This window comes from Chanodichthys erythropterus, chromosome 18 (genome assembly GCF_024489055.1).
Source record: "Chanodichthys erythropterus isolate Z2021 chromosome 18, ASM2448905v1, whole genome shotgun sequence".
Taxonomy (NCBI): Eukaryota; Metazoa; Chordata; class Actinopteri; order Cypriniformes; family Xenocyprididae; genus Chanodichthys; species Chanodichthys erythropterus.
This window is the reverse complement of record NC_090238.1, coordinates 39,494,036-39,504,578: the sequence shown is the minus strand read 5'-3', so window position 1 is coordinate 39,504,578 and position 10,543 is coordinate 39,494,036. Positions and strand designations below refer to the sequence as shown.

Here is a 10,543-nt window from a genome sequence, read left to right as displayed (position 1 = left end):
TGTGCAAAGAGAAGATCTGACCATGACCTTCATGACGCTGAACGCAGGAAGCGAACGACCAGTTCGTACGTGGCAAAGACGGACATGTTGACGGGAAAAGCGCGGATGCAGTTTACAGTCAGGCCTCTGAACAGGACGGATACGCCTTCGGCCCTCACGCTGTGTGCGATGCAGTGAAAGAATCCCCTGTAGCGCCGGCCGCTCACATAGTCCACCTGCAGACGGGCCTTGATCACGTCCATGGGCGTCCCGACGGCCCAGCCACACATACCGGACACGCCACCGGCCAGAAGAACCACCGGCCAGCCTGAAAACACCAGACGGTCAACAACAATTTTAGTGAACTCTATGGTTCTTAACTCGACTTTGTGCCAAAAGGCGTAAAATATCCACTTCTTCAATGATTGCATAATACTTTCATGTTTAATGGGTCATTTCAATTCTTTCTAGTGATAAAGTCCACAAGCTGCTTAATTCATAAAATTCAGCTCAAAATCCCCCACAGATCATTTATTATAGCTTGTCAAATTTGAACAAAAACACGCCGTTTTTGTGTGTGTCCCTTTAAATGCAAATGAGCTGCTGCTCCAGAAGAGGGCGGAGCTTTAACAGCTCAACAACAACAAAGCTGGAGAATCTCACGCAGCCAAAATGAGGAAAGTGTTCAGCCTTACATTGTTCAAACCGGAGTCGACACTGATGGAGAGACTCAGGAAGAAGTTACAACTTTTAGACGTTTCTGAATGGTTAGTGGATAAATTGATGTAGTTGCTGTGGAGTTGATTCAACTCATCCACTAGCATGTGTCGTCATGTTCATCTTTTGTGTTGAATTGACCCTCGTTTGTGAAGCAGTCCGGCGTAAAATGACTATATTATGCTGCTGTCGCTTTAATACACAGATCTAATATACACTTGTGGTTTCTTTTCAATGCTGTTTATGTTCACAGACATAACTGACTGTGTTTGTGAACCTTGTGTGTATTTGACAGTTTAAGCGCAATAACGTGAAAGAGAACTTAGTCTGAAACTCACATGACGCGCCGTCTGACAGTCAGCTTTCTGTGCGCTCAGAAAACCATACATCAGAAGTTTAGATCAAACAGGTGTTTTAGTTTTTTGCAGAGTATCTGTGGCACGAGCTGTACAGGCTCCGCCCTCTTCTGGAAAGGGGGCGGGGAGCAGCAGCTCATTTACATTTAAAGATACATGCATAAAAACATCATGTTTTTCCTTCCAGCAAGCTATCATAAATGATCTGTGGGGGATTTTGAGCTGAAACTTCACACACACATTCTGGAGACACCAGAGACTGATATTACATCTTGTAAAAAGAGAAAAAAAGATAATGACAATAAAAGCGATTAATGCAAAAAAATTCTCACATACAGCCCCTTTAAATGTATTGAATAAGAATTTCTGATGTGTTTATAAGTTCAGGTTCGAATGCTTTTACCTGGCTGATGGTTCTCTGCAGACAGTGAATCACAGATGGTGTTGTAAGTGAGGAAATAGGTGGCGAAGGAGGGTCCGTCGCGCAGGGCTAACGCAGCAGAACCCTTATAGAGGCCCAGCAGACCCTCGCCGCGGGCGATGCTGAGCAGACAGTGCAGCGGACCACTGTATCTCCGCCCTTCCATCTGACACTGAAGACGGACCTTCACGATGTCTGCGGGCGACATCACCAAAACCTGGAACCAGAACAAACGCAGCTAGTTAAACAGTACATGCAGTGACACACAACACGCGTGGGATGAAGCGCACCTGAGCGACGCCTCCGGCGAACCCAGACAGAAAAATATGAGCTTTATGGTGAGGATCCGCTGCGCTTCTGTGCCGCATCTGATGCAGGTAATGAAGAATGTTCCTGTAAGTGCCGAAAACCAGAGAGGAGCTGATGGAGACGGTGGTTACCGGCATCGACATCCCTCGATAGAAACCTCTGACCTGAAACACGCCATTATTGTGTTAAAGGGGTCCTTGATTATGATTTGACTTTTGTAACTTTAGTTAATGTGTAATGTTGCTGTTTGATCATAAACAACATCTGCAAAGTTACGACACTCAAAGTTCAGTGCAAAGAGAGATATTTTCTTTTACAGAAATTGATTTTAAACGGCTGGTAAGGACTACAACGATCTTCTTCCTGGGTTAGTGACATCACTAACCCTAAAATTTACATAAACCCGCCCCTGAGAACACACAACAAAGGGGGCGGGGCCATGTTGGGCTGCTTTAGAGAAGAGGAAGAGTTGTTGTAGTCGAGTGTTGCTCATTTTACACCACAAACGAGGGTCAATTCAACACAAAAGATGAACATGACGGCACATGCTAGTGGATGAGTTGAATCAACTCCACAGCAACTACATCAATTTATCCACTAACCATTCAGAAACGTCTAAAAGTTGTAACTTCTTCCTGAGTCTCTCCATCAGTGTCGACTCCGGTTTGAACAATGTAAGGCTGAACACTTTCCTCATTTTGGCTGCGTGAGATTCTCCAGCTTTGTTGTTGTTGAGCTGTTGAAGCTCCGCCCTCTTCTGGAGCAGCAGCTCATTTGCATTTAAAGGGACACACACAAAAACGGCGTGTTTTTGCTCAAATTTGACAAGCTATAATAAATGATCTGTGGGGGATTTTGAGCTGAAACTTCACACACATTCTGGAGACACCAGAGACTGATATTACATCTTGTGAAAAGAGGCGTTATAGGTCCACTTTATATTCATGTTCATTCAGAATAACAGCGATATCTGTTCTCTGATGATGAGGGCGGGGCAAACTGTCACTCACATGAGATCCACCAATAGCAAACCACAACCATCCAATCAATTCCCCACAAACAAAATCAAGCCCCGCCCTACATTTGTTCTTGTTTGTGAAGCGTTTCACTCTGATATACGTCACAATAGCTCGATGTGGCGAGCAGGGCGGGCGAGAGCCGGTGACGTGAGAGATAATGAGCTCCACCTGCGAGGCACACCGGCCTCAAGTCTCTCACGGAGGAGCTCCGGGAGCATAAAAGGAGCGACGACAGTGATTGACGAGAGAGGACCAGGCCTGGATATTATTTTATGTTTTATTATGTTTGTGTGGCCGGCAGACGTCCGCGAGGGTCTGACGGCATTACTTTCATTTTGTATTTGTTTATTTCGAATTAAAGTTATATTTAACATTCGCCGGTTCCCGCCTCCTCCTTCCTTATCTACGAACTTTGTTACACTCGACTTCTGTTTCATGCTGGTGTTTGTGTGTGTGATACTCACTCCTTCGGTTCTGCAGGTTCTTCTCACACATTCCCAAACGCCAGAATCACGAGTCTGCGTCTGGAGTCTCACCTGCAACATCAGCAGCCGTTACACACCTGGATACAGCATGTGATGAAGATGAAGATGGTTTTACCTTCACGGTGTCCAGCGGATACCCCACCGCCACTCCGAACGCTCCTGAACACACACGTCATAAACTACATTCATTATGGACATCAATTATGAATATGATTCTTCAGCTCTAATAAAATGCAGAATAACAGAATCTACAGTTATGTTGTATGAATATGCAAATTATCTATATGAGATTTGCCTATTTTTGTGAGCATTTATAATGGACTTCTCACGGCCCAAATATGTGCAGATCTCACATTCACACACTGACCTTCATCAGGTTCTGAAAAACTGACCCTGAAACCCGGAAGATTCACATGATCACGTACCTCCGACAGAACCGGCGATGAAATCTGCGAGATGCATCACGATCAGAACCAGCAGAACCGATCAAAGAGAATCAGATCCGATCAAGCAGAAGCATCGGATTCACTCGGTTCGATCCGCTGAACGCGTGACATCATCAGCGGAGAAACGCCGGTTGTCGATCTGATGATGATGAAGAAAAACGATGCAGAAGATAAGCGCGTGCAGTGTGTCGTAGAGACGGGTGTGTGTGTGTGTGTGTGTGTGTGTGTCGCTTTTGTCATTGAAGGAGACTGTGACCTTCGGTTTCACATTTCTGCAGAGCTCATTCAGTCCTCGATCACATTCATCAGCGAGAGTGTCGATGTTCAGCGAGTCTCTCTGTGATTCAGTCGCTCTGACGCGCAGGAAGATCAGCTGAATCAAAGATAAAGACAGCAAGTGTCAGATCAGAGCAGTGTTTGTGTTCCTGCAGCGGCCGCCGGGTGGCGCTGCTCTTCATTCTGTCACTGCACTGACGATGATGATGATGATGAAGAATTAAAGTTGCAGTCACGTGTTCTACAAATAATTACTGTACCGATTATTCATAGTGAACAGCTTCAGATCCGAGAACTAGTGTTCGTTTTATTAATATATAGCTACTCAGTTTTATTTATACAACACAAACTGTTTATATTTTAAGGACACATCACTGTTTTCATGGCGAGAAACAAAAAAACGTTTTAGCATTTCTCTTTATTCATTTTTATTTCATTTTGAGTTATTTTAGTTCAAGTTAAACTAAATTAAAATTAGAAATGTTGCCTTGGAAATTAGCTGAAATAAAATAAATTTGATTTTATTTCAGATTAGATAATTTTATAGGAAGAATAAATAATATATTTAAAGAAATTAAAGATATGGGTTTATGAGATATTTCATAACGGCAGAAATATCCATCTTTAGGAGTTTGGAGAAGTTGTGGTGAATTTAAAGCTCATTATACTCATATATATTTTATACTTTTAATTGGACAAGTAATTCTTATTTTTTAAGAAACCAAACATAATATAGATATAAAATATAGTTTTGGGTATAGAATCTATGCTACTTACTAAAGACGAGTTATATTTATTTAGAATACTGAGAATTACGGCTTTTAAAGTATAAAAGAAGTTTGGAGAAGTCAAGAATCCCCCGTTTTGAATGATTGGTTGATCTAAATTACATTCAATGAGATGAAATTAAGAGCAAAAGTACACTTCTGGACACCTCTAAAATCAAAGAATATAATATAAATTTAATTTTTATAATCATATTCATATAATCCTCCCTTTTTTAATTTATTATTTTATTTACTTATTATTATTTGACGTTTAAATAATATTATTTTAATTTTCATTAGGAATTATGTATTAAAAGAGCTTGATATACATGTGAATGTTAGCTTTTTGATATGTTAAAGTATTTAATTATTGCTTTAATTATGTGTTTTTATGCATTATTATTAAAAAAGGAAAGGAAAAGAAAGAAGGGAGCAATTATTGGGAAAAATTTCTTTAAAGGAAATGTTTATGTGTTTAATGAGTTTGAATGGAAAAACAAAATAAAGTATAAAAAAAAGTTAAAGTTTATTTTATTTTTAATGGTTTTAGTCAATAAGTTACTGCACTGTAATCAGATCCTGCAGCATTATGAGTTGATTTACTCTCTCTGGCAGTAAATCGTGTCTGTAAGCACAGACGTGTATGATGATGATGATGATGATGGGGGTGTTTCTTCATCCTTGAGCTTCTATTGGTCACAGATGGACTTTCCCCTTCATATCAACTTCATTCAGTAAAAATAGCGGCTCCGTTGGCAGCAGCTGCTGGTGAGCGCAGACCAACACACCGAGCAGAAGATCAGCGGGACAGACCACCGGCTCTTCATCTTCATCATCACTTCAGGAATGGCTCTGGACTTTGTTGCAGGATGTATTGGAGGTAAGACACACGTCACGCGTCAGCATGAACCCTACAGTAATCTAGTGTACTGAGCTCATACTGGAGTTGAGACTGATTGAGAACGAGCCGTTGTACCCGTGAACTCCTTGACCCCTGACATTCCTACTCTTCTGATGTCAGTGCAACAGTTCTTCAGTCTGAAGCGCTCGTCATACCGTCACATGCTCAGATCATTCTGAACTAAAGCTCATTAAACAGGAATGATCCTGTGAAGCATGTATACGTTTTCCAGACGCTTCAGGAGCGGCTCAGCTCTAGTTTGACGGCACAGACATCAGTAGATCATGATTCTGTGATCGCCACATCGTCAGGTCAAGCAGGTCTTGCCACATGCCCGTATGACGCAGGTGTTGCAGCACTGCGCTTTCATTCGACGGGTCAAGGACTCAAGCTCAAACACTCGTCAAACGATTGCATCACACGTTTCAGTCAAATATAACATGCTCCTAATCATCATGACAGAGTTAAAACAGGGTCTGAAATCTTGAGATTGCCTTTTTGTAGCTTAAACAGTAGAGCAGGTGCTCGCAACACCAAGATCATGGGTTCGATTCCCAGGGAAAGCATGAACTAATCACATGCAGATAAATGAAATGCAAGTCATTTTGGATACAAACATCTGCCAAATGCATGAATGTAAATGTTTAAATAGTAAAACAGGTTTGAAACACCAAAGGTCACCATGGGTTCGATTCCTAGAGAAAGCATGAACAGATTGCATAAAGAATACAGTGAATGCAATTCAATTCACTTTTGGATACAAACATCTGCCAAATACATGAATGTTCTCATGTTGCAGGTGCCGCAGGTGTGCTGGTCGGACATCCATTCGACACGGTTAAGGTACGTTTGGCTTGAACACTGAACGCATGTGGGGATGGACCAACAAACTGACTGCTTGTGTTTTTGCATTCGCGGTTTGATAAATCATCATGACTGTACACTCTTAAAACTAAATGTTCTTTAGTGGCACTGATGGTTCCATGAAGAACCTTAAACAGCCACAGAACCACTTTATTTTTAAGAGTTTATAATCAATTTAAATGTATTTACAACTACAAATGATATTAATATGTCAGTGTTTTAGCTTGACATTTGGGAGTAGAGCAGCGCACTAACAGGCAATGCAAGAATTAATCGAAATTTATAGACCAACAAAAATATATTCTAAAAACATTTTGCTGACATAAAAGCATCTGGCAAATGTGCAGCTGATTTAGTGCATCAACACTGATCAAGAAGCATGTCTTTACTGTGCTCAACTACAAACTCTCACCAACAGCCGAGACGCACAAATGCTCAGAGATGTGTATTGCGTTGAGTATTAGAGATTGTCATTAGTGTTGCATGCGTGTGTCTGTGAATCAAAACTAACACTCAGAGAGAGTTGTTGTACTTAAAGGCAAAGGGCAAGATACATAAACGCCTGCTTGTGATCTTGAGCTCGTGCATTCAGCACATGTTTGGACCTGAAGCGTCTTTAGCACCAGCCGTTTGAGCCGCAATATCTCTCGTCTTGCCTTGGTGCCTTTAACCTGATCATAACCTCACAGCCGAAGGGTCTTTCACAGCAAAAGTATTGCTTTGTTGTAGATGAGAGTGAGGCTGTTACACCGGCCGCACGGAGGTTTAACCTAGTAAGTAAAGACCCGGTCAATTCCTCTGTTTCCATTGGACTGGAATGTTATTGAATATAATTCCACACACAGCAAAGGGCAAACATCACCTAAATCTAGTTTCATTCACTTCTTTGTGATTTCTGCTGTTTACTAGTGGCCCGATTACAGCATTAATTCCCCTGTGACGGGAAAAACTCTATGTTTTAGGTGCGACTGCAGGTTCAAAGCGTGGACAAGCCCTTGTACCGCGGGACGTATCACTGCTTCCAGTCAATCGTTCGCCAGGAATCGGTGAGTAGGATTTATTATTAGCCTGATGATGTCTTTACAAACAACAAGCATTGAAAGTTCCTGAACTGCAGATCTTTAAATCATTAAAAATCTCTGGCGTGAAAGTTTAACATGCTGGTTTTAGTTCTAGTTAACTATAATAACCCTGCTGAGCTCCAGGAGTTACTCGAGCCCTGTCAGGAATGAGCACGCGGAGCTAAATTAAGCACAGGGAACATCTATATCTGTCTGAGAGACGGAGGGTTTCGGGTTCTGAAGACATTAACCCTTCGCTCCGTTTCTGTTTCTCCAGATGTTGGGCCTCTATAAGGGCATCGGCTCCCCGATGATGGGCCTGACCTTCATCAACGCCATCGTGTTCGGCGTCCAGGGCAACGCCATGCGCATGTTGGCCGCAGACACGCCGCTGCATCAGTTCCTGGCGGGCGCGGCGGCCGGACTCATCCAGTGCGTCATCTGCTGCCCGATGGAGCTGGCCAAGACCCGCATGCAGATGCAGGGAACGGGCCAGAAGAGCCCGTCCAGGAAGCTCTACAAGAACTCTCTGGACTGTCTGGTCCGCATCTACCGGAAGGAGGGAATCCGAGGAATCAACCGAGGAATGGTGACCACCGTCATCCGCGAGACGCCCGGCTTCGGCGTCTACTTCCTCACCTACGACACGCTGACGCGATCGCTGCGCTGCGAACCCGACGACGGCTACATCATTCCTAAGCTGCTCCTGGCAGGCGGCATGTCGGGAATCGCGTCCTGGATCTCCACCTACCCCGTGGACGTCATCAAGTCCCGCCTCCAGGCGGATGGCGTGGGCGGAGCCAACAGGTACGACGGCATCGTGGACTGCGTCCGTCAGAGCTGGCGGCGGGAGGGATGGAGGATGTTCACTCGCGGCCTGACCTCGACTCTCCTGAGAGCGTTCCCCGTCAACGCCACCACCTTCGCCACCGTCACGCTCTTCCTCATGTACATGCGCGAGGACGAATGCGTGAAGGACTGCGAGTCCATGCCCACCTTGCAGCACAGCAGCCTGTGACTGAAAGACTTCAGCCATGGATCCTTCGGACATGAACTTATGAAGAGAGAAAATGATGGACCACTGAAATATTGGGATGAGAGAAAGTCTCCATTGGGTTCAAGGATTCCCACATTTGGCAGTGCTTTGCACAGTTACATCTGATCAGTTCTTGCTTTCCCTGGGAATCGAACCTCACGTTGTGAGCGCTGTGATCTACAGTTTGAGCTAAAGATCACCATCCATAGAAACATCTGACGCTGATGAAGGATCTACTCATGTAGAGATCTTTTGGACAGAACCACATGTGAGAGGCTGAACTGTGACTTCTCACGCCGTCAGGAAAAAAGTGCAAAATATGCTCCTATAGTGATGCAACAGCTTGTCATCTGGAGCATTACTGTTAAAGCGGTGCCTTTGTACCTTATTCAGCCCTCAAAAACGTACGTTAAGGGGCCAGCATTGAAAGTTCTTGAATTGCATTACAGACACGTTGGTTTTACACTGAAACAGTGAAAACTTCCACAATGTCACGCATTTCCAAGATGTTCGACAAGACAAAAACGTTTTTTTCCCCCCTGAATTCTTGAAAAGTGAAAGTTGCAGAGAGTCTTGATGAGGTTCCTAATATAGGAAAAAGGTTCATTAGATTAATAAAATGTTCTTCGCACTTAAAAAAAAATGCTTTTTTTCGTAAAGGTTCTTTGGGGAACCATAAATGGCTCTTCTAGGCAATCGTTCGCCAATAATCGGTGAGTAGGATTTAGTATTAGCCTGACTAGAGGGACTTTATGATGTCTTAAACAAGCATTGAAGGTTCCTGAACTGCAGATCATTAAATCATTGTATAGCTGAAAAACATTTCACTTCCACACATTTCCAGGTTCACATCAGTACCTTCTAGAGTAGTAATATTTACCTTATTCACCTCTAAAAAGGTTCATAGTACCTGAAGGGTACTCGGGTACTACTATATACTTTTTAGAGGTAAATAAGGTACGACAAGCTGTTGCATCCCTCGAGGTACAAGTTTTGCACCTTTTTTTTCCCCCTGAAATTGCCTATTACTCAAGTGTTTCTTCACAGGTACAAAATTTGAAACTTTCCGTTTCAACATAAAAGTGAATCTTTAAATGCCAAGATCTGTAAAAAGTGTCGCTGCTGAGACTCTCAGACCTGAAGATTGTCCAAGAAATGGTCCTAAACATGTTTACATACATATTTTCTAATGGTTATTTAATCTTTACATGCACCTTAAACGTGACTCGTTCCTGACATGACTGTAATTAACATATTCCTGATGTATATTTGCATAATTTGTTTTTGTTCTCCAGTATTATTATGAATGTAAATAGTATGAGGGGTTTAGCTGACTGACTGATTGTCAGTGTTTTTACTTCATGAATGTCAAGGGAACACGTGTTACACACGGATCAGCGGTCACGCTTCAACATTAAATAAATGAATATGGAAACGCATTTGGGAATATTTGTCTGTGGGTCATTGTTCAGGGTTAACTAGATTTACATACAATCTCTCTGAATGTAAAGACAATGGTTACTTCTGAGTCTAATCTTGGCATGTGAGACTAAGCGTCAGATGCTTGTTGACTTTGTAAATGATTACAGAGGAAAAACTGTCCATCATTCGTTAATCGACTGAAGGCTGGAATAAACTACACGACTTCTGATTTTCCCCCAGATTTACAGTCAGGATGAGAAAAGTTACAGCCAGTCTGCCAATGGAGTCAAAAAATAAACTTAATTCAAAGAGAAAACAAGGTTATTTTTTTGGACTCCACTGGCAGATATACAGTATGTTTTTGTTTTAAGCACAAAAACAAAATTAATTTTGTTTTTCACTTAAATATTTTAATTTTCACTTAAATTTGACACATTTCTAAAGTAATTTTGCTTCTCCAGTAAATATATCTTGATTTAAGAAT

At 42.4% G+C, this 10,543-nt stretch overlaps 2 protein-coding genes across 6 annotated transcripts; one reads left to right on the top strand and one right to left on the bottom strand.

Moving 5' to 3' along the window:
- Positions 1–29: 29 nt before the first annotated feature.
- slc25a47b (solute carrier family 25 member 47b) lies at positions 30–4,157 on the bottom strand. Of its 4 annotated transcripts, XM_067368116.1 has the most exons (7): positions 3,989–4,157; positions 3,712–3,871; positions 3,402–3,445; positions 3,266–3,337; positions 1,764–1,946; positions 1,456–1,690; positions 30–307 (listed from the first exon to the last, which is right to left on the bottom strand). In XM_067368116.1, the coding sequence occupies exons 2-7, from the start codon at positions 3,746–3,748 to the stop codon at positions 30–32; spliced, it is 849 nt and encodes a 282-aa protein (XP_067224217.1). In that variant the 5' UTR covers positions 3,749–3,871; positions 3,989–4,157. The 4 variants fall into 4 exon arrangements, with proteins under 4 accessions (XP_067224217.1, XP_067224216.1, XP_067224218.1 ...); XM_067368115.1 differs by having other exon boundaries at positions 3,712–4,157; XM_067368117.1 differs by lacking the exon at positions 3,989–4,157 and having other exon boundaries at positions 2,385–3,337; positions 3,712–3,744.
- Positions 4,158–5,495: 1,338 nt separating this feature from the next.
- Positions 5,496–10,306, top strand: LOC137006575 (mitochondrial basic amino acids transporter). Of its 2 annotated transcripts, none has more exons than XM_067367443.1 (4): positions 5,496–5,655; positions 6,476–6,519; positions 7,503–7,586; positions 7,879–10,306. In XM_067367443.1, the coding sequence occupies exons 1-4, from the start codon at positions 5,622–5,624 to the stop codon at positions 8,617–8,619; spliced, it is 903 nt and encodes a 300-aa protein (XP_067223544.1). In that variant the 5' UTR covers positions 5,496–5,621; the 3' UTR covers positions 8,620–10,306. The 2 variants fall into 2 exon arrangements, with proteins under 2 accessions (XP_067223544.1, XP_067223545.1); XM_067367444.1 differs by lacking the exon at positions 5,496–5,655 and adding an exon at positions 5,754–6,271.
- The last annotated feature ends 237 nt before the right edge of the window (positions 10,307–10,543 follow it).